The sequence below is a fragment of the Phocoena phocoena genome, chromosome 15 (genome assembly GCF_963924675.1).
Source record: "Phocoena phocoena chromosome 15, mPhoPho1.1, whole genome shotgun sequence".
NCBI lineage: Eukaryota > Metazoa > Chordata > Mammalia > Artiodactyla > Phocoenidae > Phocoena > Phocoena phocoena.
The window spans coordinates 71,415,762-71,432,990 of record NC_089233.1 but is presented as its reverse complement, the minus strand read 5'-3'; the positions used below and the strand labels follow the sequence as shown (position 1 = coordinate 71,432,990).

General features: G+C 54.9%; 1 protein-coding gene across 3 annotated transcripts in view; it reads right to left on the bottom strand.

Annotated features, from left to right (window-relative positions):
* Positions 1-1,166: 1,166 nt before the first annotated feature.
* Positions 1,167-17,229, bottom strand: part of MYBL2 (MYB proto-oncogene like 2) — a 28,175-nt gene continuing 12,112 nt past the window's right edge. Inside the window, exons 7-14 of one of the 3 annotated variants that reach the window (XM_065892123.1) lie at positions 13,930-14,217; positions 10,768-11,184; positions 8,557-8,696; positions 6,987-7,086; positions 5,099-5,212; positions 3,742-3,834; positions 2,284-2,430; positions 1,167-1,702 (exon numbers count right to left, since the gene is read on the bottom strand). In XM_065892123.1, coding sequence (XP_065748195.1) covers positions 1,574-1,702; positions 2,284-2,430; positions 3,742-3,834; positions 5,099-5,212; positions 6,987-7,086; positions 8,557-8,696; positions 10,768-11,184; positions 13,930-14,217 — 1,428 coding nt within the window. In that variant the 3' untranslated portion in view covers positions 1,167-1,573. Of the gene's footprint in view, positions 1,703-2,283; positions 2,431-3,729; positions 3,835-5,098; positions 5,213-6,986; positions 7,087-8,556; positions 8,697-10,767; positions 11,185-13,929; positions 14,218-17,229 lie in introns of all 3 variants that reach the window. The other 2 variants (XM_065892122.1, XM_065892124.1) reach the window with 2 other exon arrangements.

Genomic DNA, 17,229 nt, shown 5'->3' with positions numbered 1-17,229 from the left:
AGAGACAAAGGTACCCCCCTGCCCCCACCCTCACTGCAGGGCAGGTCGCCCATCAATGCCAACAGCCCTGTGGGGAGCAGTCAGTGACAGCGCCTGGGTAACCAGGGGAAGGGATTTGGAGATGGGCAGAGGGGCGTCCGGGCCAAGAAATCAGCAAATGCACAGGGGCGTGAAGCTGGCATGGCCCAGCCATGGGATTGGCTGGAGTGCAGAGCTCAGCCACGTGGGCAGGAGGCAGGTGGGAAGGGTAGAGGCCCATCACGGGTCTCAAACGGGGACCAGGACGCAGCCAGGCTCAAACCAGGCTTGGCTATGTGTGACCCATGGGGGCTGCCTGGGGAGGGCTGTCAATGCTGTCACAGAATCCTGTGTACAGCCGACAGGACAGGGCTGGGTCGGAGTAAGGCAGACTTGAACCCTGGCGTCCTAACTCCCAGTCCTCTCTTTAGAGGCTGGGGACCCCAGGCAAGAGGACCTGCCCCCAGGTCTCCCTTGGGAACCAGAGGCACTGAAGCAGGGTGTGGATACCGGGCTGCCCAGACAGAAGCCACCCTGCGGTGAACTGAGACCGCAGCCCCCGGGGATGGTCACATGCCCTGTCCGATGGACCCCACTGCTGAAAACATCACTCCCTGATTTAGACCCCTCTAAATCTGACACACGCCCCTCCTCTCTTCAGTCCCCAGGGACTCTTCCCAGCCACCAGTCAAGTGCCACAGTCTGTGTACTGGGCCATGACCAGGGTCCAGAGCCCAGGCTGGAACTGCTGCCTTGGCCTTGGGAAGTTAGGGCCACCGTGGCCAGAAGGTTCTGCCCAGCTGCCGGTCACTCCTTGTTTACCAGCCTGATCTGGGGGTGGGGCTCATCACAGGTCACTTCAGCCAACCACCACCCACGGCAAGGGCCAACCACTGCCCCACCCCTTCCCCAAGTCCTCAGAGCTTTGAGAAACACCCACTGGGTACAGAGAAAACTGCCTCCAGCACATTGGGTCCCTGGGGGCAACAGAGTCCAGAGACCCAGGCCTGGGCTGTGCAGACAAGGTTGCACTCCGAGGATGAGGGCCCCGGTCCCCGCATCCCTCAGGGCCCTAAGCACTGTCACCAGGGAAGCACTGTCACCAGGGAAGCGCGAGCAGGATCCGGGAGGAAGGTGGCGTCCAGAGCACAGGAGGAAAACAACTTTTATTCTTTCAAGAAAATGTAACAACTGGTTGAAGGAAGAAGCATGCTGGCCACACCCCTGTCCTAAGCAGGGGTCTGAGATGAGGCCAGGCCTGACCAGGGCTTGGGAGAAGATAATGGGGCTCCCTGTGGCACTGGGGGGAGGGCTGGGCCAGCTCAGAGGTGGGACTTTGTTCTGTTAGCACCAGGAATCGCCCGCAGCTGCAGCCGGACTCGGAGACAGGACAGTGGGTGGCCCTGCTCTGTCTCCACCTGAGCAGTCTGGGGAGGGGCCGGCGGCAGAAGGCTCCCTGCAGGCGGTCATCTTTGTGTGATTCTCAAATTCACAGCCTAGACTTGGCCCCCCAGCCCCCTGTAAACATGAGAATGGGCTCGTGACTGCCAAGCCCCTAAGACAAGATGAGGGTCCGAGACGTGTGGCTGGGCTTCAGGCGGCCCAGGAGCTGCCGGGCTTTCTCCTGCATGAAGAGCTGGTCCCTGGTCCCACCGCAGGCCACCATCTTCCAGGCGCTGGTCATCTGGGAGGAGGCAAAAGGGTTACCATCCAGGCGGGGGCAGCGTGCTCCCAGGGAAGCCTGGCGACTCTGGTCGGGGAGGGGTGGGGACATTTCTATGACGCTCCCTCCCCGCCAGAAGCCACAAGTCTTTCTGTGCTCACTGCACCTTCCTGGTGGACCTGGGGAAGTCACTCCCATCTCTGGGAGTCCTCAGATGTAGAGCAAGGAGGCTGGACCAGGACACAAGCCCCCCCAGCCCCACCCCTACTACGCGGCACCAGCCTCCGCATGAGGAAAAGCTAGAGCCACGCAGGCTGGTGAGGAGCAGAGAGGGATTGACCTGTGCAGATGGTGAGAGGAGCAGGCCGGGCACCCCTGCCTTCAAGGACAGAAGTCACAGAGACAGTGTCTTAATTACGAGTGAGGCCACATCATGAAGGGGGCGCTTAGTGGAGGGCGTGCTCTCTAGTACACAGATTCCCTGAGGGAGTGACGTCTGGACAGAGATGTGAAGCCTAGGTTAATCAGGAAGAGGCAAAGCCTGTGCAAAGGCCCTGAGGTGTGACGCGCACAGAGCAAGGGTCCGAGGAGGATGCACTCACCGGGGCAGGAGTTAGAAAGTGGCCTCGGGGCTTCTGGGCCGCCGGCTTCTCAGGCTTGGCCTGCAGGAAGCCCTCGTTGAGCAGCCTGCTGTCCTCTCTGCTGCCCGACGGGGTGAGGCCAGAGGAGCCTGGTGGGACGTTGGTTGGCTGAAACCAAAACCAAATCGAAGGCACAACGTTTTGCCATGAGCTCTTTGTGGGAAGGAGAAAACAAAACAGCAGGCACATTCCAGCACCACCACCTCTGTTGGGATCTTGGACGGGATATTCCTTCTCTAAGCCTCAGTTTCCTCTTCCAGATGGGAGTTCATTTAAAGATTCAGTAGGAAAACTGCTGTAAAGTACCTGTTTCAGAGCCTGGCACCTAGTAAACGCCCAATAATGCTGGTGCCTTTCTACATGAATCTGGTTCCTCCCCGTCCCAGGTGGAGACTAAGATGCTCCAGCTTCTCTTGGGGCCAGAAACACCCACAGAGGTGCTGGCGTCGACTAGAACTCACTGGGAGCTGCACAATGCACCCCAGGACTCCCGGACAGGCCTTTACCCTCCTAACAGCCTACTGGGCTCAGTGCCCTCATTACAGGCAAGAACCTGAGGCTCAGGGACCTAAGAGATGCCAGAGACCAGGGCCCGGTGTCAGGACTCACCCTAGGCCCCGCACTCCACCTCCTCTGCTCTTAACCACTTGCCCTAACTTTTTCTCTTTCTGCTAATTATTTTACTTGCCCAAGGCGATGCTGGCTGGTCTGCCTGGCGGGCACTAAGTCCCCAGACTGGCGGGGATGCCTGGCCAAAGGGAGGTTTGTGTGCACGGGCTACGAGAGCAGCAGGCGCACCTGCAGGATCTGGTCAGGCAGTGCTGTCTCATGAGCTCTGCCACGGCCCTCACTGTCTGCTACCAGCGGAAGACGGGCTCACCCCACTGTCTGCTGCAAGGGATCACTAGCATGGCATGGTTTCTGGAGCCCAGGCTCTGTGTAGGCAGCAGCCCCCTTGCTGGAGGTTGGCCTGGGAACTGGGAAGCACCCATGCCAGAGCTGAGGTGCCCCAATCCCCTGGCTATGCCCTGAGGCACGTCACCAACCCTCTCCCGGGTCACCCTCGGGAGCAGAACGCAAGGGAAGGCGCTGGGGACTCAGAAACCACGGCTGTCAAACGGGTTCTAGCAAAGCAACTCTTGCCAAATAAACCTTTCTGTGAAAGACACAAGCAGGGCTGTCTGGACTGAAGCCAGGGGAGTGGTACCCAGCTGCCCCCTCCCCGCTGAGCCCGGCACGTGGAAGCCCAGCCCGAGAATCACCGGACTCCACCTCCAGGGTCCTCTCCAGGCTAAAGGGCTCAAAAGGCGAAGGCCCCCAGGGAGACTCCATCCCCCCAGCCTCCTGCAGCTCGGGTGGGGAGTAGCAGGTGGCCTCACAGGATGGCTTCTCTCCCAGACCCCTTACCAAAGGCAGAGCCTTGGGCAGCGTGGACATCATCAGCTTCATGTCCTCATCCACAATGTCAAGGGCCAGGGACTTGCGGACTTTCTTGATGGGGCTTCGCCGCAGCTGGGGGAGGAGGAGGTGCTTAGGGCAGGCGCTTGGATTCCCCTGGGTCACCACCAGCGCCTGACGATGACTGCCCCAGCTGCCCTGGTCACAGAACCAGGCCCTGGTGCAGGGGAGTCCTCGAGCATGCCTGGCTGGCGAGGATTTTCTGGGGCGGCGGGGGAGGGGGGACCGGGACACTTTGGCCCTGCTGCAGACTCTGCCCACAGAGCAGACTGCCCGGCCAGATGCTCAGTGTTGGTACTGAGGACACCAACGCCACCCTCCACCCAACCTCATCCCCAAAGGGACCAAGCGCAGCCCCCGAGACTCTACTGCACGAAACGCTCCCCTAAACAGCCAAGTTACAGCTAAAACACCTACCTGCCGGTGAGTGACATGGAGATGTGGGACCCCACAGGACACAGGCATTAAAGGAATGCTCAGCCCCACCCCCGCACTTCCTATAAGCAGGCCAGGGGTCAGCTCCAATGCCAGGGAGGGGCTCTGAGACTAGTACTCACCCCCCAACCCAGCACTGTGCCCCAAACAAACAGGTGCCACCGCGGCTCAGAACCACCTTCGGACACAGAGAGGCCACGGAGGGTCCCGGCCATGCTCTACGTACACGCCCAGGGGCCCAGCCCAGTGGGTCCCTCCCAGCCTGGCCACCCACGTTCCCACCCACCCTCCACCCCGGCACACTCCCATCTTCCCTGCTCCCCAGGAGAGCACCTGGGAAGAAAGGGGCACAAAGACAGAGGGGACATGGAGCCACCTGCTGTTGGGAAACCCCACATGCCAGGCGGCGGGAGAGCTTGCCCAGTACGGCCCGGCCCTGCCCAGAGCAGCTCCCCACCTCACCGGAGCCCACTGTCCCCCACCTGCTCATGCAGCCAGGATACCTGGCTGGCTCCATACCAAGGATTTCCCTTGAGATCCTCTTTGTGCCCTTTCTGCCCCCGTAACACCGTATGTATCCAGTCACTAGGGTGTTCGCCGTTTCCACCCACTGCACTCCTGGAGGGAGCGACCACTCTGGGTCTTGCTCACTGTTCTGACGGCCCCCCCCAGCCCAAAGCCCGCTTCAGAGGGGTCCAAACAGTGCTGAAAAACTAAGGCACCAGTTCAAAGGGGAAGAGGGAAGGGTCCCAGGCACCAAGGCCTTACGTTGGTTGGTTTCACGGACAACCACTCTGCAGGAGCAAAGGGCCGGGGCCACAGTTCCACTTACCCTGGTGCCTTATGTCTCCCAGACCCACTCCCCACTCCGCCAGCCACTCACCCCAGCCTTCCTCTTCTGCTTCTCGGGCCTCACTTCGTCCTCAATGATGAGCTCAATGCCGGCCTCGGAGCGCAGCACCTCCTTCAAGTCCTCCTCCAGGTGCGGGGTCTGGGGCTACAGGCAGGGATGTGAGTGAGGCCCTGCACCCAGGCCGTAGGACACAGGCAGAGCCTGCTCACGGGAGCGGCGGGGCAGACCCAGGCAACACAGGGAGGAGGCCCAGTGCCGGGACACTGGCCTCACACACAGTATCCATGGCCACTAACTTTCCTGCCTGGGACACTGGCCTCTGCTCACTGAGAGCCGCACAGGCCCGGAGTGTCCCCACTTGACCACAGCCAACCTCACACAACCCTGGGAAATAGCTGTCTACCTCTTCCACGAGGTAGAAACGGAGGCTCAGAGAGGGTGAGACCTCAGCCCAAGGCCACACAGCTATGAGGTCAGAACCTGGATGCACTCAAAACCCTAACTCCTTAACCCCTCGGTCCCACAGTAACGGAGACGTTGATTCCATTTCCCTTTCTCAGGCCTGGGGGCTCAGGCGGCAGAGACCAGGGGAGGGAGAGAGCTACTGAGCAGCAGGTGTAGGGTACAGTAACACCCGAGAAGTCACTCTAAAAGCCCCATGTGGGCTTCCCTGGTGGCGCAGTGGTTAAGAATCCGCCTGCCAATGCAGGGGACACGGGTTCGAGCCCTGGTCCGGGAAGATCCCACATGCCGCGGAGCAACTAAGCCCAGGCGCCACAACTACTAAGCATGCGAGCCACAACTACTGAGCCCGCGTGCCGCAACTACTTAAGTTCATGCGCCTAGAACCCACGCTCCACAACAAGAGAAGCCACCACAATGAGAAGCCCGTCCACAGCAACGAAGAGTAGCTCCCGCTCGCCGCAACTAGAGAAAGTCCGCGTGCAGCCACGAAGACCCAACGCAGCCAAAAATAAATAAATTAATTTTAAAAAATAAAATAAAAGCCCCCATGTACTTGAACTATCGCTACAAAGGGCAGATTCACCCTCCAGCCGTGCCTGGAGAGCACACAGATCTCTTAGTATCCGGGAGCCGAACCCCACTCAGACAGGAAAGGGCAGTGCTGACTGGGGCCTGGCCTGGGGCCTGTGCAACTCCACCAGCTGCATCCCAGCATGGGGAGACCACGGCTCCACCACCCAGACCCCACGTGGTGAGCACGGAGGGGAGCTCGCTGCAGGCTTTGTCCACAGGAAATGCTTCTCCACAACCTGCCCTTCTCCCACCTTCAGCTGGTTTCTAAGACACAGCCTATTTCGGAAAACCGGGGGTGCCAGCTCTCTCTTTTGCCCTTGGGGAAAGCAGGACCATCCCACGAACCGGGAAGAGTCAGGGGAGAAGGGCTGTTCTCACACTGCTGGGGAAGCATGCCAGGAGGTGTCTCCTCACTGGCGAGCCATCTCCAGCCCACCCCTGAGTGCTTTCCCGTGTTTTGCAAAGGACGGGCAGTTGGTCAAAAGGCTTCGGTTTGAGGAGCAATTCGCCACTTTCCTGAACCAGCCCCAGCGCCCGAGCAGGTCCTCCGTCCCAACTCCTACCCATGTTCCGCTGGGCATGGCCACGTGCTGGGTATTTAGTCATTTATGCACTTACATGCTGAATGCCAGCTTCCACCACCCCAAACTCCCAGCTTCACCAGGACGTCACCGTGGCTCCAGCACCCAGCACCGCCTGGCACGTGGCAGCTGCTCAAGAGAGGTCTGATGAACTGGCAACTCCACCCCGGGGGCCCCATTTGTAAAACTAGGGTATCTGCAACTTCTCAAGGCTGCTGGGAGAATCTAATGAGATCTCAGAGGGACGGGGCCCTGTGAACCGTAAATGGCTGGAGGACCAGCCCGGCCGTACCACGTACCAGGGGCTTTAGTGGTCCGTACTTCTCCAGGGCGTTCTTGAATGGGGTCGGTGTGTGAGGAGTGCTGTCCCTGGAGTACTTCTGATCTGGGGTTACAAACCTGCCGGGGACAGAGGAGGCGGCTTCACGACGGGGCTGGAGGCAGACACCAGCTGCTCTGCTGCAGGCTGCCCTGAGTCCCACGCCGCCCTCCACCAGACCTCTGCCTCTGCAGCAGGGAGGCCACCCCCGGACACAGCCTCTTCCCATCACACTTGCCCACACACCCACCTCCCCACCCCCGAAGGGAGTTACGGGGGCTGAGAGGAAGGGCTATCCTCAGAAACGGCAAAGAGTCTGAGAGGGTCCAGCACACCCGAAAGGCTGGAAGAACAACTGAGAAGGCTGCTGTCACTAGGATTCTCCATAAAACAAGGCTGGCCTGTGGCCACACTGCAGAACCAGCGAGAGAAGGGGGAGGCGAGGAGGGTGGGGATCCAGGAAGACCGCATCCCTCTCCAACCTCTCTCCGGAGAAGCAGCGACTCCTTTTGTGGTTCCAGCTGTCTGTTTAAGAACTTCAAGTCCAGGATTTTGGCTTGAATAGAGAATCATTTCTCATGAAACGTATCTAAGAATCAATTCTTTTTCTTGCTTCCAGCATATGTTTAAGAGCTTAGATTTGAAGTCCAGGATTTCGGCTTGAAAGGAGAATCATTTCTCATGAAGCCTACTTATGTTAAACGTTAGATCAACTCTTGAGAGACTGACTTCTGACCAAGCGATTCATACATCTTTTCTGAAATTACATATCATTACAAGAACTAAAACTCCTGAACTGATTCCTGAATTACAACTTAACTGCTGAAACATAAATAGCAATGCTTCTTCCCGGCACATGTAACAAGCAGAAGACCAGTTAAGCAACTCTCTCTACCTGGAATTCAAGAGTCACGATGACACAAGGGAGGAAACTTATTGTGAAAGCACCTCCACAGAAGCAGGTAAGCAACCTGTACAGGCTGAAGGTGAAACGCTGTGCTTCATACACACGGGAGGTGGGGCACGGCCGTCCCTCCTGACTAAGCACCAGAGACGAGAGAACCGGGGGCCCTTCTGTCCTTCATGGAGGGCTACTCAAACACAGTGGATCTGCACTTGAAACTTATAAAGGATGCAGAGATTAAATTTTTCGTGGCAGTGTGGACTCTCTCCATTTCTGAGATTAGAAAACCATCAAGTTAAAAAATAAAAAAAGGGGAATTCCCTAGTGGTCCAGTGGTTAGAATTCCGCGTGCTTTCACTGCCGAGGGCGCAGGTTCAATCCCTGGTCAGGGAACTAAGATTCCTCAAGCCATGCGGCGCGGCCAAAAAAAAGAAAAAAAAAAAAAGAAAGAATTAGAACAGAGGTGAAGCAGCAGACTACCCTGACGGAAGTGAAGAGGTGTGGCGACCAGGAGGAGGCGGCCTTCCTGTAACAGAGTCTCAGGTGGTTTTCCAAGGGGTCCCTCCCCCAGAGACCCTCTGCCAGGCCGGCCACTGCTTGGGGAGGGGCAGGCCCAGCGCAGGTGGGGTGGGGGCACAGCACTCACGCAGCGTGTTTCTGGTGCAGGGGCGTCTTATCCCGGTGCAGTGGCGTGGTGACCACCACCTTCTGGCTGCACACGGGGGTGGACGTCAGCGAGGGGCCCTCCAGCTCTAGTGTGTCCTGTTTGTTCCAGAAGTTCAGAAACTGCCAGGAAGACAAAGGAAACAAGACAAGGTGATGACCTCAGAGCCCACCGGCAGGCGCCAGAGAGCAGAGGCCAGGACAGATGGGCAGGGACCCACTGAGCAGGTCCATGTAGACCCCAGGCTGGGCATCACCCAATCCTCGCTTTGCCAGGATGATGGGAGGTCCATCTCCCACCCCCACGTGCTGCTGACGGTGTACTTAAGGCAAAGGAAGCTGACCGAGAGCAGCTCCTTTTCAGAAAAGAAAGTAGCTCTTAAATGAACTGCGACAGACGGGTCGGTGATGATGGAGATGGTGACATCAACACTTAGACACACCCTCTCACACCAGAGCCAAGCACTGCACACTGAGAATTTCACATAGTTTTCACAGATCCTCTGAAATGTAAAGATTACGATCCCCCTTTACAGATAAGGGAGGTTTGGATTCTTGCGCTGAGTGCTAGAGGTAGAGGCGGGACTCAAACCCAGATCTGAAGCACCACCCTCTCCCCTCTGCCCTGAAGGTGCCCTTGGCAGCTCAGGGCCACCTGCAGCCCTCAGGCCCACTGCCCTCTGCAGGGTCCCTGGGCAGGGCAGCTGCACCCTGTCACCCTGGGCTGCTCTCTGGGCAGCTCCAGCCCTGCTGTCTTCCTTCTTCAGCCAGCAGCCCTCACGGGGGGCCTGCTATGGGCTAAACTGTGTTCTCCCCAAATTCACATGTTTACACCGTAACTCCCAGTACCTCAGACTGTGATTGTATTTGGAGATGGGCCTTTAAAGAGGTGATTATGGTAAAATGAGGCCACATGGGTGGGCCCTGATCCAATAAGACTGGTGTCCTTAGAAGAAGTTTACAAAAGAAGAAGAGATTATAAGAGAAAAGAGATTAGGACACAGACACTGAAGGAAGACCACCTGAAGACACAGAGAGGAGATTACCACCTAGAAGCCAGAGACCTCAGAGGAAACCAGTCCTGCTCACACCCTCTCGGACTTCTAGACTCCAAAACTAAGAAAATGAGTCCGTTGTTCCAGTCCCGCTGTGTGCAGTTCTTTGTCACGGCAGCCCCAGTGAACTAACACAGGGCACCTTGCAGGACCACCAGACATCCCGATACAAAGGCCTGGCCTCAGTCCCTCTACAGCAGAGAGGGTGGCCTCTGGAAACATGCCACCACTGGGCCTCATTCTCTCACGTCCCCACAGGAGGGAGGAGACCCTTGAGACCCAAAGCCTCTGCCCCCCCTCTTGCCCCACCCCTCCAGTCTATCCCCCACCCACAGCCCCCAGCGCAGTGCATACCCCCTAGCTGTACCCAGCACCCTCCGAGGCCCCAGCCCCCATCCCTCAACCCTCCTCCTGTCCCCATCAGTCCTCCTGCCCCCCATCCGTGAGTCCTAGCTCTGGACTTCACACCATACTCTGCTCTCCCCTTGACTGCAAGCCTTTATTCAAGCCGATCAATCGGTCAACAAACCCCACCTGAGACACCACTCTCTGAGTGCCTCCCTCACCTCTAGGAAAGACAGGGCCCCCCAGGCTCCCCCCAACACTGTGTCTATTACAAACAGAGCCTGGGAAGCAGTACTCAACACAACAAGCTCTCAGCGACTCAATAACTGCTCCTCCCACAGCCCTTTCCTCAGGACATTGTGACCACCAAGTCCCCCACCCCAGCCATCCTCTCCACGGGCAGGGCTGTCATCAGCCCCTCCGCTCCCCAGGGCTGGCAAACCTGCTATAAAATCGGTGCTCAGTAAACTCACTCTTAACACACACCGAGTCCTCTTCCCTTCTCGGCCCGTCTATCACCCTCTGCCCCCAGCTCCAGCAATCCCCCTGCTCACAGAAGCCCTGGCTGACACCCTTCCCCGACTAGATGCACGCGAAGTACCAGAAGGCGCCTTTTTCACTCCATTCAGCACGTTTATTTGGGTCCTTTTTTATTAACTGGTCTTCCCATCAGCACAGACGCTTCATGAGGGCAGGGCCAGGCCCGTTTCTGCCCTCCAGGGTCCCCAGCACTGGGCACAGGGGGGCTGTCTGTCACCCGCGCCCAGAGAACAGTCGGGGTGGGGTCCACGCACCTGGGAGGGCGAGAAGGGCAGGGTCTTGACGGGCGTGCTCTTCGGGGTGAGGCTGTTGCAGGAGTCCAGGAAGGACAGGCTGGCGCTGTTCTCCGTGACAGGTGACAGGGCGACTCGCCTCTTCTTCTGCCGCTTGAGCACCGAGGGCGGTGTGCTGATGCCCGAGCCCCCCACGTCAGTGCTGGGGGAGATGGGGATCAGCTCGCCCCGGCTGCTCCGGCTCAGGTCCGAGATGGTGTGGCCGTCCAGGCGGTACTCGGTCACGCTGGGCACAGCGGCGGCAGGCTGACGGGTTGGCGGGGCCTGCTGCTGCTGCTGCGATGGATGGGGCTGCACCGGACTGCCGCCAATGCTGCCCTCTGCGGATGGCTCCTCGGGGAGGTCAAACTTACTCAGGTCACACCAAGCATCGGGGTCCTGCCCAGAGAGGGGGTTTAGGAATAACTGCAACGGCTCTGCTTTTCTATCGGTTGATATACCACAGGGCTCATTCGTTAAAGGAAAATACACAAGCATCAAGCATGATCCTACAGGGACTTCCCTGGTGGTCCAGTGGTTAAGACTCCACGCTTCCACTGCATGGGGCACGGGTTCGTTCCCCGGCAGGGAACTAAGATCCCGCAAGCCGCGTGGCCCAGCCAAAAAAAAAAAAAAAAGGATGATCCCAGAGCCCAGAAACCATCACCCTTAACATTGTCCTGCCTTTCCTCAGATTCTTCTTTGTATCTGTAGTTGGAAACATAACTGAAGTCATATCGTGTCTGTGGCTGCTTGCTGTTATTCACAAAAATGTTCTGTGCGTTTTTAAGATATATAAAAAGCACAAAGAAAAATACAAAGAAAACTCACATACCCATCAATAAGCCTAAGAAATAAAACCTTGTCACTAAAGCTCCAGGTCCACCTGGCACTTCCTCTGCCCGCACGCAGGATATCACTACCTGAATTTAGTATTTACCGCCTTTATGCGTTTGTTTATCAATTACCACTTACACGTGTCCCTAAATATTTAGTTTTTTCAATGTTTCTAACTTTAGTACAAGTCATTTCTAGTTAACTGCTTTTTTCCATTTAAAGTTTCGGTAAAGCTGGAATAATGATTGCACCTCATTCTATTACCTATGAGTTTAATATTTACTATCAATATTAGTTGTTATTATAGTGAAAAAAGGTCAACTTTTAACAATTTTAAGGGCTGTAAAATGTACCATCATTTGAACATGTTACATAATTATCCCCTTTCTATAGGACATTAGGTTTTCCCCCCTAATTCTTAAAAATTAAAAATAGCATCTTTATGAACATCTTGGATGTAAATCTTCTCCTGCGCTTGTAGCTATTTCCTTAACAGAGAACTGGAAGTGAGGCTTTGGGTTCAAGGCCGTGAGCAGGTTGAAGGGTCTTGATTTGCCAGCCATGTACCCAGAGCGCACCACTGGGCTCCATGACCCTGTCAATCGCAGCGCCTCCTTGGGTGCTTCACCTACACTGTTTCCAACCCCACAGCCACCCTGCTAGAGAAGCATTACTTTCCCTTCTCATACTGAGGAAGCCAGGTCAGAGAGGGTGTGATCGCCCTGAAGTCACTAAGTTTCCAAGAGCAATTCTAAGAGGCACGCCCAGGTCTTTCTGCCCTTGCCCAGTGAATTACAACCCAGCCCAAAGGCTTCTGGATACAGAAGTTTCCACTGGTCCCTGGAGGTCTGGCCCTGAATGGACCAAGACCCTAGTGGTGATTTCTATTTCTGGTCCTTGGAGCTCAAAGAAGCCTGGCAAGTTCATTGCTAAGGGTGGAGGCCGGCTCAGAGCTGTGCCGTCTCCAGGCATTCCTCCCAGCAGCCAACCCCAACCTCGGAGAGGCCCGGAATGGATGGCATCTAACAGACCGGAGCACATGCTACAAGGACTGCCCAGAGAGACAGACAGCAGTGTTTCTGCAACTACTATCGCTCCCCATCAGTCGCTGAAGGTCATCGTGGACAGCTCGAGCTCGGCACTCACCAGCTGTGTGACACTGGACAAGCCTCCTAACCTCTCTGAGCTTGAGCTGAGTCCACCACCCACTTCACCGGCACCAGCAGTGCAGAGTGGGCCCACTCTCATCTCAACCCTTCCTCAGAGCCCAAAGGAGTGACAGCCCATGGTGGCCCCGGAGCTATTTGCTGAACAGACTGACACACACATCGCTACTCTGAAATCCCTTGTAGTGAAGGGACACCACAGTCCCAGCCACTAGGGGCAAGAGGTGAGACCCAGAGCCAGAGGGTCTGAGCAGACAGCCCACCTGAGACCCACCCCACCATCCAAACGCTCATTGGGCAGGACAGTGGAGCACAGCATGATGGTTAAGACCTTACTTGCTGTGTGACCTTTGACCTTCGGGTGCACTTACTTGATCTCTCTGAGCCTCAGTCTCATCTGCAAAACACAGAAGGACCCCCTCACAGGATACCGTGTGGACTACATGTTAAACCCACAGCCTGGCATTCAGCAAATGCTCAGTAAACAACGTCAATATTCTCAGCCAATAGGAGGAAGCCCAAGTGGGAAGGTGAGTATGGGCGCTGCCCACTGAACCCCTCTACCCCTGGTCACCGGCCTCTTGCCCACCACCTCCTAAAACCCACTTCACACCACAGGCCTGGCTGATGGACCTGGGAGGTCACACCAAGAAGTACACCCCCCACCGGGGTGCCTCCCCCACAGGGGCACAACCCACAGCCAGCGCGGCCCCAGGGGCAGCCGTACCTGAGTAATCAGGACCCACTCACCACTGCAGCCCCAAGCCCGGGCCCTTCGCAGGGTCCTCTCCAGGGACACCCAACCACCTGTGCTGCCACAAACACCAGTGCCCACCCGGGCTGTGTTACCGCTTCAAACACCCTTCCCCATCAGCCCTGAGCACTCTGTCGTACGGCTTCCACCACGAGCCCTCCCAGCCCACCCTGCGCTGTACAGGTGAGGCAGGAGCTCCCCGAGGGCAGGCGCTGCACAGCCACTATCTTGGCATCACCAGGCCCTGCTGCTGGGCTGGGCACTCGGCACCAGCTGAGCCACATCAGCGAGACAACGAACGGACGGAAGGATGGATGCCTACGGAGAGAAAGTGCTCCCTGCTGGGGGTGCTCGGGGCCCACTGTGAAGCGCCGTGACCAACATTACCGACTCGATCAAGTCCAGGGCTTCAGAGAGGCTGGAGCCCACGGCAGGGATGAGGAGGTTTGCGGCCTCCACCACCCACTTGTAGGGCAGGCTGGTTTCCGGCGAGGAGCCCTCCTGGTCTTCACGCTTGGGCAAGTCCTCCAGCAGCTCTGGCGTCCGCACTCCATCCAGCTCTGTGGGGACGGGCTCCTGCTCCTGGGAGGGGGCAGCCGCCGTGGCCTCCTCCTCACTGCTCTCCTCTTCCTTCAGGGCAGGGAACGCCGGGGGCCAGCCGGTCACGAGACTTCCCTGGTGGGCACAGGGCACGCGGTTTGGATTTTTCGTTATGAGATATAAACTATGCCGTATTCCAGCTAACAGTGCACAACCCGAATCTAATAATAAGGAAACTCAAGTGAACCCAAACTGAGAGACAGTCTATAACACAACTAGCCCTACCTTATGCTTCAAAAACATCAGTATCGTGAAAGGCTCAGAAAGGCTGATGAACTATTCCAGATAAAATTAGACGAAAGACATATGACAACGAAGCAGTGTCTAAACTGGACTGGATCATGGGCAGGAAAAAGTGGAATCTAGACGGTAGTTTAGTCAAAAGTCCCTGCACCAATGTTAAATTCCAAGTGCGTACTATCGTCACACAGGTGAATGTCCTTATTTTGAGGAACACACACTCAAGTATTAAGAAATAAAAGGCACAACGTATGGAATCAACTCTCAAATAACTCAGGTTAAAAAAATATGCATATTGGAACTTCCCTGGTGGTCCGATGGCTAAGACTCCAGGCTTTCGCTGCAGGGGGCCTGGATACGCATGCCACAGCCATTAAGTAAATAATTAACTACAGGGTCTTTAAAAAAAATAAATGTACATAGAGAAAGATAAAGCGAATCTGACAAATGTTAGAAATGAATGAACCCAGTAAAGGATATAGGCGAGCAGTCTTCTTGCAACTTTTCTGTATAGTTAATATTATTTCAAAATGAAAGTTTGAAAAAGGAGTGGAGACTAATTTTTTTTTTTTTTTGAGACTGATTTTGTGACAGAAAAGAAATAAAGAAAAAGAGGTAGATCGTTAGGGCAATCGCTCTGGCAGAACCTCCGAAACAAGCTTGACTCGTTGACCTGACGGCCCCTGAGGAGCCTTGCAAACAGCACAGGTGATTAACAGAGGCCTGGTCGAGAGCAAGAAGTGGAGTCCCGTGTTAATGGGGGGAGAACGTGGGCTCTGGGTGCAGACAGAGCTCTGCCATTTCCCAGCTCGGGCAAGCTTGTGATGAGGGTCAGTTTGCTCGCCTATAAAATGAGGACACTGAGGCTTACTGAGCAGGGAGGGCGCACAGATCAACAGCTGTGTGAAAACCTTTCAACCTAATTAGTAGCTACTGTTGCCACTGCTGTCAAGTGAACAGAATGGAAATGGTCTGTGATATAAGCAAAGGAAGAAAAGGAGATAAGAGCAGATTGGATTAAAACCTTGTAACTGCTATAACTGGAGGGGAAGAATGCTATGAATACTATTTAAATGCTACCAACATGTGATTCCCACTTCAGAAAACAGCCACTTTGAAAAAAGTTTGGCAATTTCTAATCAAGTTCAGTACTTATCATTTATAATTGCAAGCACTGACTAGTGAGGTAGTCCCATACACACAGAACAGGTGAACCTTTTCTGGCAGGCAATCTAGCAAAATGTATTAACATCTATTTTGTTTTTGTTTTTTGGGGGGCGGGGGGCCATGCCACACGGCATGGGGGATCTTAGTACCCTGATCAGGGAATGGAACCCAGGCCCCCTGCACTGGAAGCAGGAATCTTAACCACTGGCCCACCAGGGAAGTCCCTTATCGTTTTTAAAGAATATACCTATCTACCTCTAGGAATTTCCCAAGAGACAACTGAGCAAACGAGCAGTGATTTAGCTAGGAGGACAACCATTAAAGTTTTGTTTCTAACAACAAAAAGTCAGGTGTAACCTTAATTGAAGAAATTACCAGCACAATAGAACCATTAAAATGACTGTGGAGAGGAGTGGGTGAGGCTGAAACCCACACTGTAACCTGACCTGTGTGCTCAGGATCAAGGTCTGGAGCTCCCCCAGGCCCAGCAGGGCCAGCCTCCCAGACACAAAGCACCAGGGGGGTGAAAACAGAGCCTAGGAAATGACTTTCAGCCAAGGAGGATTTTCAGAGACTACCGTCCACTCTGCCCTATCCTGAAAGACGACTTCTCCGTGTCTGCCGACGCACATTGTTTCTCTCTGGGGCACGGATGCTTTTTATTTAATCAGAAGTAAAGGCCTGGAAAACATATTACTTAGGCATACGAGAAACTGAGAAGTGAATTCCTCTGGTTAGGGGACCCATGGGGAATCCAGACAGGAGGGAGAAGTCCTTTTACGTTTCACTTTACAGCTTTTTCAACTGTTACCGCATAGATGCTCTCATATCTGCGAAGCAAGGAATAGTCTCTGAAGCTGAAAAATCCGGAAAGAGAGGCAAAAACATGATATAACGCTCCAGCAGGGTGTTGTAGAAGAACTGGAGCAGTGAACAGTTATAATCTGGCCAGCAGGAAAAGGAAAGGTGGAGCATTAAAAAGAACTATTCAATAGTTCACGATTACAGAAAAGATCGGAAAACAGTGTAGAGGAAGCGTGTCACCTGCCACGTACCCAGCAACGTCCCATCTTCATACTCTGACACATGTGCTTCAAATCTTTGTTTTTTAAGAATAAATCATATGAGATAGTTCAAAAATAACCATAAACACCCGAAACTACTATAATATTGTAAATCAACGATACTTCAATTTTAAAAATAGTATGTTCTGGAGTGTAGGATGGGAGATGTTAACGATTGTAAATGTAACACCATATGACTTCATTTGTATGACTTTCTAGAAAATTATAGAGACAGAAAACAGATGAAGGGTGCCAGGGACTAAGGATAGGAGAAGGGCTGAAAGAATATGGGGGGGGTGATGGAGAGGTTGTGGGTTGACTATGGTGGTGGCCACAGGACTGTTTAAAGCTGTCATGACTCAGACCTGCACATGAAACACAGTGAATTTTACTGTATTTGCTTGTACCTCAACAAATCTGATTTTTTTTTAGAATTGCATATGTGCTTTTAGTATGAAAAGGCTGGAAAGAGCAACGGGTAGGAAGGAAGCTGTTGAGGACAGGAGGAGGCTGAGGACCTCCCTACCTGACCCTTCTTCACCTGGCGTCGGCTCTGGCATCCTGCATCTGTGGACAGATGAGCACCAAGCATGGGCACAGGTGACACAGGGAAAGG